Source organism: Ceratotherium simum, chromosome 6 (assembly GCF_057802395.1).
Source record: "Ceratotherium simum simum isolate JZ-2026a chromosome 6, ASM5780239v1, whole genome shotgun sequence".
Taxonomy (NCBI): Eukaryota; Metazoa; Chordata; class Mammalia; order Perissodactyla; family Rhinocerotidae; genus Ceratotherium; species Ceratotherium simum.
Genome location: NC_141905.1, coordinates 50,856,890 through 50,875,790, shown reverse-complemented (window position 1 = coordinate 50,875,790; position 18,901 = coordinate 50,856,890). Strand labels below are relative to the sequence as shown.

General features: G+C 41.9%; 1 protein-coding gene across 1 annotated transcript; it reads right to left on the bottom strand.

The window, feature by feature from the left end:
* Window positions 1-1,558: 1,558 nt before the first annotated feature.
* Window positions 1,559-14,576, bottom strand: IFIT3 (interferon induced protein with tetratricopeptide repeats 3). Its single transcript, XM_087432234.1, has 2 exons — window positions 14,488-14,576; window positions 1,559-3,106 (listed from the first exon to the last, which is right to left on the bottom strand). The coding sequence occupies exons 1-2, from the start codon at window positions 14,490-14,492 to the stop codon at window positions 1,645-1,647; spliced, it is 1,467 nt and encodes a 488-aa protein (XP_087288360.1). The 5' UTR covers window positions 14,493-14,576; the 3' UTR covers window positions 1,559-1,644.
* Between the last annotated feature and the right edge of the window lie 4,325 nt (window positions 14,577-18,901).

Sequence of the window (18,901 nt, the reverse complement as noted above, 5' to 3'; positions counted from 1 at the left end):
GAACAGGTACCCCTATTGGGGTAGCAGTGTAGGAATCCTCTAATCTCTCCCATCACCACTGGTATTCAAAATCTTTGTGTCCTTGAGCATGTGTGTTTGCACATAGATAGGCAGTTCCTCACCTACCCCAGAGCTGTAGCTGTTTTTTGAGGGCAGGAAGTGGCTAGTCTCTGCCTTCCTATAGAACTGCCTTTCTATCTCAGCCAACCTTTCAATATTGGTTCCCATAGTAATATCCCTTATAGGGGCCCAGCAGACCCATCTGGAACTGGTCACAGGAGAGGGTGCCGCTCCAGGCCGTGGCTGGCCAGGAGTCAGGAATTCACTGCTGGGCACCTGGTGGCTCCCCCCAGCCTTGCTAGAGCCAGCAGACACCTCAAGGGTGGGGGGTCACTCTCACGAAAGTCTGCTGCTCCTACAGCCAATGTAGATTATTAAGAAGCTTTCCAGGATTCTCTTGCTGCATGAGGAAAGAGTCAAATTTTTGGGACTCTACTCACAAACTAGATAGGACTGCCAGTCCCTCTGTCTTCTTTGGGATCTGGTACATAAGAATTTTCCTCTGCATACAGACAATCAGATGATATCACTAGAAAAGTATACGAGTGTGGACCTTGTAGTGGGGTGGATAGAGGTTGATGGGGCTCTTACCTACACTGGTTGGTTGCATGGTGTAAACAACCCTTATGGATTTCCTCAGCTGGGAGGAGAATATATGAATATTTTTATTCACCCTGGAGGCTGAAGATCTTTGTCTCAATGGCCAGCCTGGTACTAGTGCCCCTTACACTCTGTCAGGGAGGCAATTGCCCAGATGTTCCTGGGTGCACAGCAACCCTGGTCAACAACAGCAGCTGCTAACTGGGCACTGGGCTCAGCTGAGGCCTCTGGGCTGGAATGAGAGTCATAGTTCCCACAACCCAAGGATGGGCTGGCTACAGGGTGAGAGTATTAGCTTCAAGGAGGAGCTGAAATGGACATGTTGAGAATAGCATGGTATGGCTGTAGCAATTACTCACCATCTCTAGCAAGAGAAACTTTGGGAATTAATATTACTCTTAGTCACACATGCAAACCACACGATTACTTCTATCCTGAGTGGAAATTTTCAAATTTATTGTAACACTGTTATCAAGAATACATATTTATTGTAGTATCACTATCAAGAATACATATAAATACATGGCTAAAGCCAAGAGCAAGACATAAGGAATTTTCCAGGGTTAGTCAAAAGCTAGTCTTCCTGGAGGCCCAGAAGGCTAGATGGTAATGGGATGAAGGATGAAATTGTGTTCATAGGCAGTCACCAATTATGACTCCTAGCAACAAGGACAGAAGCGGGGCATATCTGGTGAACTGAGTACAAACGGAGAACTCATCAGCATCACGCAGAACTGAAGCACTGTTTCTACTAATAAGTAGTTTTAAGATTTGCAGACTAGAGAAATATGTGTGGCTGGTATGGACAGGGTGGACAAACATGAGACAACAGCTCTCTAAAAATGTACCTTAAAGCAATAAGAAAGGCCGCCTTGCCCAGCAAGCTCAGATTGGGGAGCCCCTGCCTTCCCACCCCTCTCCTCATCATGGCCACCATTCCAGGCTCCCTGACTCTCTGTTCCTTTCCCTCCTCTCTGTTTCAGCTCAGGGGTCAGGGAGCTCTCCTAGAATGGAGATGTCTGCTCCCTGGCCCATTTCCTCACTGTTTTCTTCAAGCTCAGATGCTGGCAGGAAAATGCTGCCTATGCCGGAAGGGCTGTTCCTTAGTAGGCGGCCCAGTTCCTTCTCATAACATTCGGCTGCCTGCAGCAGATCTCCATTCAGCTTGTGAATTAATCCTTGGCGATACCAATAATTTGGCGCATTTTGTGGAAGCTGATTTTCAGCTATATTCTGCAGTTGGTTTTTCATCTTTTCCTTCTCAGTTGATTTTGTGCTTATGGACAAACCCTCTAAATGATGTTGGACAGCAGTGTCTTCAGACTTCCCATGATGCTCCTGAAAGTTGCAATGGTGCTGACGGTGTTGTTGCCTCTCAGTGTCAGGGAGCTCCTTATTGAATGGTATCTGATAACGTTCTTCTGCTTCCAGGAGCTCAGTGAGATCAGAGTATGCATACAGAGAATTTGGTCTCTTCTCAATAGTTTTAATAAAATAGTCTATAGCTTGTTTCTTTAGTTCTTTAATCTTTTCTCTATTTTCACTAGCTTCAGATTCTCCTGTATTCTGAATTTGTTTGATTTTTGCCCGATAGCAGCACCCAATCTGGTGATAGAGGTAGCCGTTGTTTGGTAGGAATTCCGACGCCTTTCGAAACAGTTCAATAGCTTTGTCTAGATCACCTTTTTTTTGATAAAATTTCGCTGCCTCGCGAAGGACATCTGTTTGGCAAGGAGCTTTCTCTAGGGCCTCTTCAACCAACAGCTCCGCTTCAGCTTCTTTGTTCACCTTCTGCAATTTCAGGGCAAAGAGAACTTTGATGTACTGATTGTCAGGACACAGCTCCATGGCCTGCTTCAGAACATCGGCAGAGAACTGCTTCTGTGGTTTTTCGTCCAGACAGTAGGTCGCGATGGCCAGTCCAGAGGTGAATTCTGGGTTGTCGGGTTTCTCTTCCAAAGCCTTCTCAAAATACACCTTTGCCCTTTCATTTTGCTTTCCTCCACACTTTAGCAGTGTCCACCCTTCTTCACAGTCAAGCTCAGGACACTCAATACTGTAAGGATTTGAAAACTTCTCGCACACTTGTTTCACCTTGTCTACATAAATCTGGGCTTCTGAGAGTCTGCCCATGTGATAGTAGACCCAGGCATAGTTTCCCCAAGTGACCAGACTTCGGATTTCTGCTTGGTCAGTGTGCTCTCGCTGGATTAACTCCTCAGCTTGCCGTAAGCATTCCAGGGCTGCCTCGTTTTGGCCTTTCTGGTGTTTTATGTAGGCCAACAAGTTGTACATTGTAGCTTTGAACTCAGTGTTTAAAAATTCAATCTGTTTACACACTCTGTCTTCTAGATCCTGTGAGACACTTTCTTCCTTAAATAGGTTCCACGTGAAATGGCATTTTAGCTGTGGAAGGATTTTCTCCAGAGAATTTCTGTTAACTTCACTGTGGAGAAAAGAAACATGGTCACTGTGATGTGCACCTGCCCAGCACTGCACCCTGTGATGCAATTACAGGTTAATCTTGTGTGTCAACTTGACTGGGCCACGGTATGCCCAGATATCTGGTTAAACATTAGTTCTGGGCATATCTGTGAGGGTGTTCCCAGAAGAGATTAGCATTTGAATCAGCAGACTGAGTAAAGCAGATTGCCCTCCCCAGTGTGGTTGGGTGTCATCCAACCTGTTGAGGCCTGAGTAGAACAAAGAGGCAGAGGGCGGGTGAATTCACTCTCTGTGACTTGCTCCTGAGCTGGGAAATTCATCTTCTCCTTCCCTCAACTGGGACTTGCACCATAGGCTTTCCTGGTTCTCAGGCCTTCAGACTCAGATTGGAACTTACACCATTAGCCCTCCAGTTCTCAGGCCTTTGGACTCAGAATGGAACGACACCATTGGCTTTCGCGGGTCTGCAGCTTGCAGACAGTGGATCATGGGATGTCTCAGCTTCTGTAATCATGTGAGCCAAATCCTCATAATAAATTTCTGTCTCTCTCATTCTAAATATATATATATAAATATTTTATTTAAATATATATAAAGTATATATTTTTATATTTATATTTCCCTACATAAAAAATATGTAAAAATATTTTATTTAAATATATATATATATATATTTTACTAGCTTTAGGTGAGAATCTTTATTTTAGCAAATAAGGGCAGTATAAAAAAATTTGACCTGAAAAGTAAAAGAAGAAAAAAGGATAAAAATAAATATCTTTACAAATTATTGTAGAAATAATACAAAAGCGAGTTAAAATTCTCAATGAGGAAAACCAAAATGTGTCCAATTGTATAAAGGCTCTTCCTTTGTAAGAAATGGGGATAAAGCTAAAGATCCACTTTGGTTTCACTGCTGAAAAATGTACAAAACAGAAAAACCAGGTGAGGTCAAACGTTGTGAGCCCACCACTTGTGCCTGCCTACTTTTGATCTGAAGAAAGTTGATGACCACAGTGCAAGGCAGAGCTGATGGTAAGACAGCCAAGAGTTCTCCACCCAGGAGTCCATCCTCCATTAACCTTCACGTAAAAGGTGAAGAAAAACAAGTGAAGTCTAAGCTCTGCAGCTGGCTGACTAAATTTCCTCCATTGTAGTGCTCAAAATAGTTTACTTCTTGGCTAGCAGGAACACAGAAGAGCCTGGAAGAACTGCCTTTAGCAAATGCCTGCTGCCTCTTCCCAACCTTCGTGGGTTGGGCCCGACATCAACCAGCAGCATATAAATATATCTCTCTCCTATTGGTTCTGTTTCACTGAGAACCTTGACTAGTACACACCCATAAGTCGTCCTAGAAAGAAGAGGAGGTACTTTTCTCTCGCTTCCTAGATTCGCCTTTCTACAGCTAGGGTCTGTGCAAGAAACCGCAAAGCACATCACTGTGTGAGCAAATATGTAAGAGGTAAGGTAAGGCGATGAGAGGAGAGCACTGCTGTGATAAGAACTGGGAGCTCTTGTCCTGCTCAGTACTAAGTCAGGGCTCAGCCCTCACACCTCCTGGGTAAGGTTTATTTAGTCCTCCAAGGATCCTTTACAGGGCTACCTCTTTGAATCACTTTGTTAGTTTTGGGGGACACTAAGAACAATAAAGGTTATCCCGGCCCTCTCTGTTCCCAGGAGCTCACAGTCTGGTTAGAATGAGTCATGTAAAGAAATGAAAGCCCAGGGATGTTTGCCACCATGCTATGTGATTTCCCTTCATCTCTCCCCGACCCCCGCCTCCCTGCGGTCATGCACAGACCCATGCAGGCTTAGTTTCAGTCTGACTGAATCAGTCTCCCTGTGTTGTCCATATTTTTGAATTTCATAGACTAGCACAATTTCAGAAAAAAGGTATGAACCAAATAGGACTGCCAACTTAGTTGGCAATACAGTGACATGGGGAGAAAATTCATCCCAAAAGACAACAACCATCTATTCTTACCAATATTTTATTTAAAAAATGAGAAAAAGAGAGAAGGGAAGCATTTTTATTATTACTGAATAAGTAAAAAGGATATAATCTCAGAATAATGGGAAGTTCTTTAAAATGTCAAAATACATTTTGCTCTATGAGGAGCCACTGACTTTATTTGCAGTTTACCATGGATCAGCACCGGCCCCCACACCACTGCTACAAGTGCTCTGACCTACTTCCTGTCTCTCTCTCCAGCAATGGTCATCTAAGCTGTTTCTGACCCAATATGATTACATGTGAAATGCTTTATAGTGAGAGACGCAGAGGCAAGGGAATCAACCCAAAGGCAAGGGAAGAGGGGGAAGTTGCTGTCTATGTAGATATCCTTTTTATGTGTGTGCCTCTTTTCTCGGCAGTGTTTTTTATTCTCTTGGTCCCTGGCTAAAGCACCACAAGGCCAATGTCTTCCCTCTCCATTGTAGGGTTTTCCAATTCGGCTTCACCTGGGGATTCTAACTGTCCTATGTAGGACTACAGGTCATAACTTAAGGTAGCAATTATTACAAAATAAAGTAAGTTATAAAGAAGATCACTGAACAAATCTGTTTATAACTGTTATGCAACTAAAATGTGATAAAGGCGTTTTAGTGTCTCAACATTAGTTAACCTTGCTGATTGCCCAATTAGGAAGTTTAGAGAGTGGAAGTGATACTGGCTCAAGACAAGGTTGACATAAGGGAAGCCATATTGTAGAAAAGAAGCCCTATTGTAACTTTGAAGGACCTCTGACAAACTAACCCAGCTGGATATGCACCCTCCAGGAGGTCTAACTGTTCTGTAGATTTTACAACCCCTGCTTGTGCACGTACCTCCCAGCTGTGATAAGATGATAACTTTGTTCTTTTGAGTTCCTTAGGAATGTGATGACCCCCCGAACAGAGAATCTACGCTAATAGCCATCATCAATGAATACTGAAAGATCTGGTGTGGCGACTCCTAGTCTGTAATACCAGAAGGTCAACATTCCTAACCTCCTCCCCTGTAACCCAGCAGCCTATATAACTGCTGTAAGACTCTGTGCCCCTTAAGATGGTTTTTTTCAGACATTAGTCGGCCATCTTCCCTCTTGCTAGCAAGCTGTAATAAAAAAGTCCTTTTTCTCCTACCACCTTGCCTCTTGACTATTGGCATGTGTCGTGGCGAGCAGAAGGCCCCACGTTGGGTGGTAACAGAAGGAAAGTGTGGATTCCAGATAAATAGACTGTGTCTGCAGATCTGTAGGTGTATGTAAGTGCCTGGAAATAATAGCTGAACATTCTAAGGATTGATAGAGAGTATTCATCCAACTTCTCAGTGAGCCTACAGAAAGACAGGTGACTGGATGTTTTTGCTTCAACAAAAACCAGAAATCACCTTGCCAGTTTGATGACACTATCTCTTTTTATCCCATGGTGGTAGTGTAGGCTTTGACATATCAGTGTAGGGGAGCAAAATTTTCCACCCCAAAAGCTGCCTCTTTGGCATAAGGATTATTTTAAAGAAACTGCAGACACAGGAGAAGCTCTGAAAACTGAGTAGAAGTTACCATTTTGTAAGAGATATTTACATTTATAAGGGAAGTCTCCATTTGAGGGTGTATCCCTCCGCATTCCAGGAAGAGGGGGGTGACTAAATCTCTAAAACTCTTACCAATGGAGAAGGCAGTGACTTAAATTTGCATAACAACCTTACCATTGTTTACTATGCCCTTCCTGGTAACCACCCATAACTGACTCTCCACCCCCAACATCTTCTTTTGTCCTCAGCTGAAGATGGTATTTAAGGTGATGGTTCCCATCATTTCTGAGAGTTGATCAGTTTTCCTGGATCTCTCCCATGTATACATGTTATTAAGCTTTCGTTTGTTTTTCTCCTGTTAAGCTGTCTTGCGTCAATTTAATTATTAGGCCAGCTGGAGAACCTAGAATGGGAGAAGGAAAATTATTCCTCCCTAACATCAGTAAACCAGAGAGATCTTACCAAACTAAACTTTTAAGCATTTATTGATAAAGAATCTCTCTCCAAGATGAAACATATTCCAACCCTGTCATAAGCTTTAGATGTCAATTGCTCAAGAAAGTGAGAACAGAAAAGCTCACTCAACATTTCTGAACCTATGAGAGAGCCTGAGTGTGGAACTCTTGGGGACATTCCATCCATAGCACCACTTCACCAATGCTAGAGCTGACCATGCTAAAAAATTTACGATAATGTTGAACAGTTTATTCAGGAAGATAGCCTACTATGTATGTGGCTTCATGATTATCAAACCTATTGCAACTGGGAATTCAGATCTGTTGATTTTTCCTAAGACTTCCTCCTTAGATCTCCAATTTGATTAGGTGTTTGATACCTGACCTCTCCCTGAAGTAAAATTTGGAACAAAGTATATTGGACTAGGAGTGCTGAGATTTGGATAAGAAGAAACATGAAACCCAGAGCCAGAGTCCAGGAGGTTTGCCTTAAAATACTATTGCCTTGGTGGATGAATTGCTTATAAATCTAGCATAATGGTTAAAAGATGAAAGTTTTAAAAATAACTATAACTACGATCATTTGTTAATGTATACACAAGATAAAAAGATGTAAATTGTGACATCAAAAACATAAAATGTGGGGGAGGGGTGAGTAAAAAGGTAGAGTTTTAGTATGTGTTCAAACCTAAGTTATCAGCTTAAAATAGACTGTTACAAGATGTTTTTGTAAGCCTCATGGTAATCACAAAGCAAAAACCTATAATAGATACACAAAAGATAGAGAGAAAGGAATCTAAGTGTACCACTACAGAAAATCATCAAATCACAAAGGAAGAGAGCAAGAGAAGAAGAAAGGAACAAAGGAATTACAACACAACCAGAAAACAATTAACAAAGTGGCAAGTCCATAACTATTAATAATTACTTTAAATCTAAATGGACTAAATTCTCCAGTCAAAAGACATAGAGTGGCTGAATGGATAAAAAATAAGACCCAACTGTATGCTGTGAAGGAGTTCAGAACAGACTTCCCCAAGATGTGCCACTTTGGCATGTGGAATATTTTCAGCTTGAGGCAAATGAGACCCTGCAGGCTCAAGAGAAACTTTTACTTCTCCCTCAAAGAATTTAAATTGGAGGCCTTGCCCATAATAAGAGTTATTACCAGAAATAAAATTTTATGACCTATCTGTATGGCAGGGCAAACCTCTAATTACTGAACATCTACTCTTATTATCCTGTGAATTTCCCTCCTTCCCTCTGAAGCCTAAGGCCCCTACTGCATTCCTTAGCTCAAGATGGCATGTATACCTCATGTACCGTTTTGTCTCTGAACCTCTCATGTTTGTGGGGTCTTTGTCTCTCTCATGTATGTGGGGTTCTCATATGTACAAAATTAAATTTGATTTTCTCCTGTTAATCTGTCTCATGTCAATTTAATTCTTAGACCAGCCAGAAGCACCTAGAAGGGTAGAGGAAAATTTCTTCCTTCCCCACAGTTGCCTTCAGCTTTTCAGCCACACAGGCTGAAGGTGAGGGGATGGAAAAAGATATTCCATGCAAAACAAAAGAAAGCAAGGGTAGTTATACTTATATTGGACAAAATAGACTTTAAGCCAGAGATTGTAATAAGAGGCAAAGAATGTCATTGTTTGATGATAAAGGGGTCAATCCAACAAGAGGATATAATATTTATAAATATTTATGTACCCAAGACATGAGCACCTAAGTATACAAAGCAAATATTAATAGACATGAAGAAAGAAAAAGCCAGCAATACAAAAATAGTAGGGGCTTCGCAATACCGCTTTTCAACAATGGATAGATGATCCAGACAGCAAATCAATAAGTAAACATTGGACTTAAGCAATATGTTCAACTGGATGGACTTAGACATTTACAGAACATTCCATCCAACAGCAGAAGAATGCACATTTTTCTCAAGCGCACATGGAACCGTCTCCAGGATAAATCATATGTTGGGCCCCCAAATAAGTCTTAATAAAATTTAAGAAGATTGAGATCATATCAAGAATCTTTTCTGACCAGTATTATTCAGACATAAAAATAAAAGAAATCTCGGGCCGGCCCGGTGGCGCAAGCGGTTAAGTGCGCGCGATCCGATGCAGCAGCCCGGGGTTCGCTGGTTCGGATCCCGGGCACACACCGACGCACCACTTGTCAGGCCATGCTGTGGCGGTGTCCCACATAAAGTGGAGGAAGATGGGCACGGATGTTAGCCCAGGGCCGGTCTTCCTCAGCACAAAAAGGAGGATTGGCAGATGTTAGCACAGGGCTGATCTTCCTCACCAAAAATACATACATAAATAAAATAAAAATAAAAAAGAAAGAAATCTTGCCATTTGCAACAACATGAATGGACCTTGAGGACATTATGCTAAGTGAAATAAGCCAGATAGAGAAAGATAAATACTGCATGATATCAGTTATATGTGGAATCTAAAAAAAAAAAAGTCAAACTCGTAGAAACAGAGTAGAATAGTGGTTGCCAGGGGTAGAGGGGTGGGAGAAACAGAGAGAGGTTGGTAAAAGAGTATTCAGCTATAAGATGAATAAGGTCTAAGGCTCTAATGTATAACATGGCTAGTTGATAACACTGTATGCTATAACTGAAATTTGCTAAGAGTGTAGAACTTAAATGTTCTCACCCCCCCCAAAAGAAAGATAAATACGTGAAGAGATAGATGTGTTAATTAACTAGATGGGGGGGGCATCCTTTCACAATGTATACATATATCAAATCACTATGATTTACACTTTAAATATCTTACAATTTTATATGTCAGTAATACCTCAATAAAGCTGAAATTAAAAAAAAATTATCTTAGCAATTCTTGTCACTTTTTCTTCTACATAGTTTAGGTACATGAAATACTCTGGGTTTTTCTCCCCTTTGGATTTTCATTACATATTTATTATATATTAATTGACATGTTTACCTGTGTTGTAATTGATGTAGTTATGATAACGTTAACATATTTAACTGAGTAGATCAAAATAAAACATTTGAAAATAATTCTGATTTAATAAAAAAATATTATTACCATTTAAAAACTAATACTCCATTTGCCAAGGTTTACTCAATTACTAATTTATCTCACATGTGTTTTTGGAAGTCACTGTAAATACTCTTTATATGTATATGTATAAAATTTAATAAATTACTGAACAATAATTAAATTCCGATATCTAAAGGGTAGACAAACAAGCAAGCAGCATGATGGCTGCAGTAACTTGATAAAGAGAGTGTCTAAGTTTAGGTGAAACGCGAGGTGTTGAATGCCCTTCCTACCTGAAGATTCTGTATCTAATAGAAAACGTTGGGGAGGTGGGAGTCCTTGTGGCCCAGGAAGAGATTTCTCACAGCCTCAAGCTGCAGCTATGAAGTTTTGCTGACCAAAGCAGATAAAACCAGCATTACTGGTCCTGAGGAAATCTCATTTATAGCCTTTTATAGTCTTTCCTCCTTCTGCTTGCCTACCAGGATGGTGACAGCCTGTTGGCGCTGCCTGCATACTCCAGCGTGGATGCCACATCTCCTTCCAGGGCTTAATCAAAGCCATTACTCGAGTAGAATCTTGAAATTTTCAGAAAGAGGCCCTGTTGAAATGGTAAGTGTAGGAGTTTCCGGGGAAATCTCCTCCAAGGCAGCTTGCATCACACATACTCTGGTTATGCTCCAGCTGACTACGTGAAGGGACAGGCAGACCTCATGCCCAGTCAGTTGGTCAGAATAGGCACAACCCAAGGAACCCATCACTTCAAAAAATGAGCCAAGGAACTCTCCAGAGCAGTGCTTTTCACACTTTAATGTGCACGTGGACCAGATCACCTGAGGATCTTGGTAAAATGCAGATTTGTATTCAGTAGGTCTGGGATGCTGCCTTCGTAACAACTTCTCAGGGGGTATTGGACTGGACCACATTGTGAGTAGCAAGGTTCCAGGACAACTTCACTTTTTGGAAGTGATTTCCAATCACCAGTTTCTCATCTCTAAAATATCTCTTAAATAGGCAAGGCTTGCTTTATGTCAGCAACATCCTTCCCACCCATCCCACTCCCCACCCACTTTGGGCTTCCTTCACTCACATTTACACACATGCAATGCAGGGAGCATTTAGTGTGTATATAACGTCCCATGGTCCTCTTTAAAGATGTATTTTTTTTCTAGGCCTTATTTCTGATCTACTCAATCAGGATTTCAAAAGGCAGGGCCCAGTAATTTGCATTCTAATAGAGCACTCATGTTGGTTGTGATAGAGGGCATCTGCAGACACTTTCTCCCTGTTCCTAGTTCACAGGGGAGGGCTAGCAGTCAGTAAAAAGAAAGCTAGGGAGACATATTCCTCAATTCTGAAAGAGCAAATTTCAAGATAGAAGACCTTTTTATGAAATTGGAGTTTGGCAGTGCTGAATTAGTTATTAGCATGTTTGCTGAGAAGTAAGCATGCTTTTAAAATAATCACAACAAAACTCACAAAACTCTGATTTAGTCCTTTCGAATATAAGAAACAAAAGAGAGACCAGGACCTCCAATAACTATCCTCCAGACTCCAGTCCTCATTGACTAGATTTTGCCTGAAAGGATCGAGCACGCTGTCCCTCTAGCCTGTCTCAACAACCCCCTTCCCTTCCAGGCTGCCAGCTTCCAGCTCTGCTGGAAGCACTTCCCTTACTGTCCTTAAGCTGCCTGACTCTGTAAATCAGAAAGAGCCACAAAAATAAAAATGCATGAATTGGTAAGATAGATTTATGATTGAATTAGATAAATGCATATTTAATTTATAAGCAAACACTGAATCAGCATACTTTCAGGAAGCTGCACATAATTACAAGATCTGTGAGCAATTCTCAACTTCCTATCAGAGAAGCAGGGAATATTTACCTCATGCTGGCTGTTTCCTTGCTATTCTGAAAAGCTGGGGTCCAGGCTGATTTTATTTTCTGCTTGTGGATTGCAAGCAAATGCTGAAGAGATTTCCACCCAGGACGCTAGCCCTTAAGTGTGTGCTTTCATGAAGCAGAAAAGGAAAATGAAACTGATGCAATGTTGTCAGTACTTCTGTTGAGGAGAAGCTGAAACTGAACCTCTGAGAGCTGTGTTTACTCTCTGCTGGGAATATTGTTCTACACAGATTCTAAACTGTGTTTGAGAGTTTGTAAAAAGGCATTATAGATGCCTTACAGATTATAGGCCCTACTGCCAGAGATTCTGATGCGATCTGGAGGTGGGCTGAGGAATCTGCATTTTTAAAAGCACCCTTGAAATAGTGTTGCAGGAGTCCTGTACCACATTTTGAGAAGCACTGTTCTAGAGGTATTTTGAAAAGCACTTTCCCATTTACCTGTGGGAGATAATGTAATGTATCAAAGAGTGAGTCAGATGATCTAGAATAGAGGAAAATAACCACAGGACACCTGGATTTTGGTTCTCTCTCTGACCAGCTCTGGGATATTTCTTGAATCACATCAGTTAGCCACATTTTCTCACTTTTAAAATGGCCTGGAATGAATTTCCTTCTTCCTTCCATCCGACGTATAGGAAACAATGTCCTGGGGAGATCCACTTTTACCTTCTTCTAAGGTGTGGCTCTGAGCACTCTAAGGAGTGGGTCGCAAGAGCATTAGGACATTTCACCCTTTCGGCCTTTGTACACGGAGCCAGAAGATGCTCAGCACTCGAGTTCGGCCCCTTGGAAATGACCTTGCTCTGAACCTACGCTCCATCTGACCTCCTGGGCAAGTAATTGGCCCTCTGAGCCCTCTTTTGCTTATCTAGAAAATAAGGCTAATAAAAAAATAATAGTTCTTCCTTTCTGGGGCTACGGGAGGATGATAAGAGATAATGCATGTGAAGCACTTAATAGAATGCACCACTAACTACTGATCATATAGAAACTGTTACCACCATGATCACTGGTATATTAGTGTTATAATTTTAAGTGAATTTTGAGTATGTGAAGGGAAAAACAGAGTTTCATAGTGGATGGGGCAGAGGAGGCAGCCATCAGCAGGCAGGTCCAGGAATCCTTTGGCAATTTTTAGCACTGCTGGGAGGAGCAACCCAACCTGCCTCTGTGCCTGCAGCCTCTGGGAACAGTGGCCCCTTGATGTGAGCTTAGTCCAATGTAGTCCAGAGAGCCTCTCTCAGGCCTCTTCAAGTCACGGGGCTCTGGCACACCCAAGCACAGGTCACTGCAAAACCTCTTGAGCAGACTGGCTGCCAGGGCACTGGGCAGGGCCAGGTTTTCTGGTCAACCTCACTCATGCAGGCACAATTAACATCACTCGTGACCAGGAAGCCGTTATGTAGAAAAGGGTAACCTGAGGCACTTGGCAGTGAATTCCTCGTACCATCCCCAAATATGAGCCTGCAGAGCATTTGGGAACCCTTGGTCTTCCTTCCCTCACTCTCTGAGTGGTCACTGGGATCCTCCCTCCCCAGGCAATCAAGCCCTCAATCCCTCCCCATAGATGTTTGGTGGGAAAGACTTCTTTTTCTCTCAGCTCTGCTCTATCTGGTGGCAGAGCTTGAGCAGGTCTACATGCATTTTTTAAAATCAAGTTTACAAAGATTACACTTTGCATACAATAAAATGCACCCATTTAAAATATACAGTTTGATGAGTTTTGACAAATGTATATACCCATGTAACCACCACCATCTCCTTGTAGGTTCTTCGTATCACCCCCAAAGATTTCCCAGTGTGCTTTCCTTCCTAGCCTATCCCACCCCCACCCTCCACCATCCCCAGGCAACCACTGATCTGCTTTCCATCACTAGAGGTGAGATTAGTATTAGAAAAGAGATTAGGTCATTATGTTTTGAAGAGAAATTATTTTCTGCTGCTACCCAGCTCTCATCACAGCAATATAAAGCAAACTCTGTGCTTTGGGTTTTATTTTCAGATAAGAAATAGAAAATGCACATCTGTGAGAATCATCTCTTCCACTTCCCACCTTGAACTGATCAAACTTTCAGGGCAAAATCCCCATCAACGTGAGTTGGATTTGCACTACCAATTCCATCTGTAATAATATCTGCCGAAAAGAAATGCTTTCCTTTAAAATGACAAGAAGAGAGCCTCTTAGTTCTTTCAAAGAAAACAACAACAGAAACCCCACAAAAAGCACTTCCCTTAGGTCTAACTTTGAATCAGCAAACTTTGTGCTTGAGTGGATCTAACCACTCCTGCCAAGCCTCCCTCACATCCCAGCTTCTGGCTCCCAGCTCCACCCAGTGAACAGTTGTAGAAGCTTAGGGAGCCTGAGTGTGTACACTAGAAAAAGCCACAGGAATAAAAAGTGACCATACTGATAAAGGCATGTTTAGTCCATAAACAACAGGACAACTCAGGAACTTGCCTGCACCAGAGAAACTCTTTCACTGACCTCATGACTGCGATCTGCTTCTCTGCTGTTCTGAAAAGCTAGGATCCAGGCCGATTTGCTCTTCAGAAATCTTCCTAGCCTGACTGAAGTAAGCGCTAAAGGAACTATATAAAGGGAAACTGGGGGTGGGGTGCCTGCATCAGCTGATGCTTTCTCCCTGTTTCTCAGTGATTGCCTTTATGAAAGTGAGGAGGAACTGGAAAGTGAAACTGATTTAAAGTCAAGAAGAGGAAAAGAAAACTGAAGATTGAGATCTGTGATGACTCAGTTGAAGTACAACGTTTAAAATCATGACTCTGAAACTGCAGATTGAGGGGATGTGCAAGCACTGCCAAGAATTGGACCAAAAATCTGGGGTGGATCCTAGGAAACTGCATTTTAATAAAGTCTGTAGGGGATGCTGATGTAGGGGTTTCTGGGACCACATGATGAGAAGCACCAATCCAGAAATATTTTGTAAAAAGTAGTTTCTTCCAGTAAATTTACTTGTGGGAGACAACTTGCTCCTGGAGACCTGGCTTGAATTGTGTGTGTTCAGTTAACTAACTCTGGGATTAACCCTGAGTCCAATCACTTAGCCTAAATTTCCTTTTTACCCCATACTCCACATAGGAAGCCAAGCCCTGGAGTGAAGCCCAAGCAGTTGAAATCTCTGAGGTCTAAGGCCATCATTCCCAGCTGTAAAATGGGGAATAACACATTGTAATATTTTTTAATGGCTGGCTGGCTAGCTGATAAATTTGCATATTTATACTTTGAGGTCTGAAGGAGTAATATTACCCTGAGAGATTCCTTTTCCATTTTTATAAAACTTCCTAGCCATGATGTAAACATCCATAAAAACCTAGGGAGTATAGTTTTCATACTGTTTTCATAGCTGAGTTGATGATGAAGTAATTGTCAGTTAGAGAGGAGAAAGGCTGTCTCCATTCTGCAGCTGCAGAAAGCAGAGACTCCTGTGTAACAAAACTGACACGTGGTTTTTCCATCAGCTGGAGTATCATAATATACGTTGAGGTTAGAGATTGTCATGTCCATTGAAAGTAACATGCAACTTGGAAAAATCTGTAATTCTGATTGGCTGTCTTCCTTCACAATTTATCCTGGAAGTAATAAAGTGACATACCTTGCTAAAAGGTATAAATACTGTGATACTATAAAAGGTATAAACACCACCCTTACACCCAGGTAAGGGGAACCCCTACCAGTGGTCTTGTGCTTTAGAGGGCACCACATATCACAGACACAAAAAAATGTAAATTTTTAAAAGAACACATGGCATCTCTCTTGCTCAGAGTCCGTTGCTTAATCCTGGCACAGTTGGACTTGAAACCCTGAACATCCAGCACAGGGAAAACGTATCTCTATCTCTTGACTTCTCACCTCAAAACAAAAAGAAATTGTGTCATGAAAGTTTCTGTGTTGTGAGGATGCGGGTTTTAGAGACAGACCCTGCTTGGAGTGCAGAGATCTGAGCAACAGAAGTGGTTAGATCAGAGAAAAGGAAAATTTACTGCACTGGTCAAAGCCTTCTTTTCAATCTGAATGTAATAGATTCTTGCATAATGAAGAATTATTTTCCAGTACAGTAGCACCAGCTGCCCATTTTTTTTTGCTTCTCTTCTAGTTCTAACTCCTGGCTCAAGAAGTACACATGAATTAGCATGGTATTTGCAACAGTTGCATGTGGCGTTTAATAACATTCTGCATGTTAAGAAATTCATAGCACTCTAAAACTGTGCACATGTAGATTTAGATTTACACATTGAGTCAAATTTTCTTCTGCATTTGGACTCTTCCTTTGTGGGAATTGGCTGATGAATGGTTCCTGGGTATGGGTATTTAAAAATAAAATCATGTGGGACCAGATTTTCATGCCGATACTCTGTTCAGAAAATAGAATATAGAATTTCTCTAACATATCTGTTGAGTGTAAAAGCAATGAGAGTATTTAAAATGCTAGTGAGAAGAAGGGCACAATGCAATGCAAACAAACTTAGAGTTAAAAATAGGAGATGAGGGGCCGGCCAGGTGGCGCAAGCGGTTAAGTGTGCGTGCTCCGTTGAGGCGGCCCGGGGTTCGCCGGTTCGGATCCTGGGCTCGCACGGACGCACCGCTTGGCAAGCCATGCTGTGGCAGCGTCCCATATAAAGTGGAGGAAGATGGGCACGGATGTTAGCCCAGGGCCAGTCGTCCTCAGCAAAAAAAAAAAAAAAAAAAAAGAAAGAGAGGGAAGGATTGGCAGATGTTAACACAGGGCTGATCTTCCTCACACACACAAAAAAAGACGATGAAAGAAAAGCTTGCTTTCTTGCTTTCTATATATACTTGAAACAAGAGTGCTCATTCTTTTTTCTTAATGGTTATATTGAAATATAATTCACATACCATACAATTCACCCATTTAAAGTGTACAATTCAATAGCTTTCAGCATTTCACAGAGCTGTGAAGTGTCACCATTATCAGTTTTAGAACATTCTCATTACCCCCAAAAGAAACCCCACACCCGTTTGTTATCACCTCCTATCCTCCCATCTCTCCCAGCCCTAGACAACCACTAATCTACTTTCTGTTTCTATAAATTTGCCTACTCCAGACATTTCCTATGAATAGAATCATCTAATATGTGACCTTTTGTGCCTGGCTTCTTTCATTTAACCTAATGTTTTCAAGGTTCATCTTTGTTGGAGCATGTATCAGTAAGTACTTCATTTTTTTGTATTAGCAAATAATATTCCATTGTATGAATATACCTAATTTAATATATCAATTCATTGGTTGATGGATCCACTTTTGACTTGTATGAATAATGCTGCTATGAACATTCAGATACAAGTTCATGTGAATATGTTTTCATTTCTCTTTGGGTATATACCTAGGAATGGAATTGCTGTGTCATATGGTAACTGTATGTTTAACCATTTGAGGAAGTGCCAGACTGTTTTCCCCAGTCACTGTGCCAGTTTACATTAAGGATTTTGGTCAGTTTCCCTGTTTGCAGCCTCCCAAGAAGGTGTAGATGACCAGCAAGGAGGCAGCTGCACTGTAAATCATATGGACAATTTCTAATTAGTCAAATTAAGTTACTCCCGTCCCCAAAATAAATGATGGGGGAAGTGGTGGAGGAAGGGAGGAAACAGGAGTACATGGTCTCTAGCTGAAACCCACATTTCCCAGGTTGGCCTCCAAGGTTTGGTGGTGCACGTGGTAAGGATCCTAGCACAGTCTTGTTTGTGTTTACCTTCAGGATTCTAACACTTCCATGCTTCTGGTCTTACTGGATGCAGATTGTGCAGTCAGTTGACATGAGGTGAGAGGAAAGAGGAAAGTAGAGCCTGACTCAAGGTCGGCTGCCCCCAGGGACTGTGTTTGAGCTCTATGGAAAAGGGGCTACTATCAGAGGCTGGTGAATCTTGCACTGAGGACGCTGAGGCTGAGAAATAATTAGTACTAATTGGAACCCTGACAGGAATGAGAGAAATGCTCCTCCCTCCTTCATGGGCGCTGATATGCTTGAGAACATCTTTGGCAGGGATGTCGGTACTCTTCAGGTGGCAATCAAATACAGAGAATGATGACATATATTGCAGCAGTTTTGTGGGCAGAGGACATTGATGGGTGTGGGTGCTGGAGCAATACCAACAGCGGATGTGATCAGATGATTCTGACAGACTTGTTCATCGACACCTAGGAGATGCCTGTTGGGGGCTTGTTATTTACCTGGGTGAGGATATGAGGGGAGTCAAATGTCCTGCACCGGGCGATGTGGTTAAGAGCCAGGGAATTCCAGTCATTCCAATTAATATGGCTCATTTCTTATCCCTGATAGAGAGATTTCAGGAAACATGAGCTAGATACATAATTTTCTTTATTGTTTTCCAATCAATTTTGTTAGCTTTAAGTCCTCGATTAAATATCAAATATAATATGTCATACATCTCGTCCCTACCCTTTCCTCCTTTTTCCTTTCAGGGTCCTGTTCCAGCAAGGGTTTGGGTGGCATGACATGTAAGGACAAGATTACATACACTTGGCGTACTTTCTTTAGCCCTCTACAGGTGCCAGTGGTCCTCTCTCAGGGTCAGTGTACCTGCCCATCTTACTTTCCGCTCAGAACATTCCTAGTTTTCCTCCCCAGGCACCAGATCCAATAATAAGTTACTCAGGCAAAGTGAGCTAAACCTTCCTCTGAGACGGACACTTGTCCAATTCAATCCAAAGCAACGAGTCTACCTTTGCAACTGGTGTGAATTATGTTTTCCACCAGAGCCCTCTTGAAAAACAAGAGTGACTTCAGGGTTTTGTGTCTCTATTTTGTACTTAATAGGGAGAACTCTGCAACATGCATTTAGATTGCCTCCAGAATGGGGCATAAAACAGAATCGGCCACACTTGCTCACTTCCACCTCATAT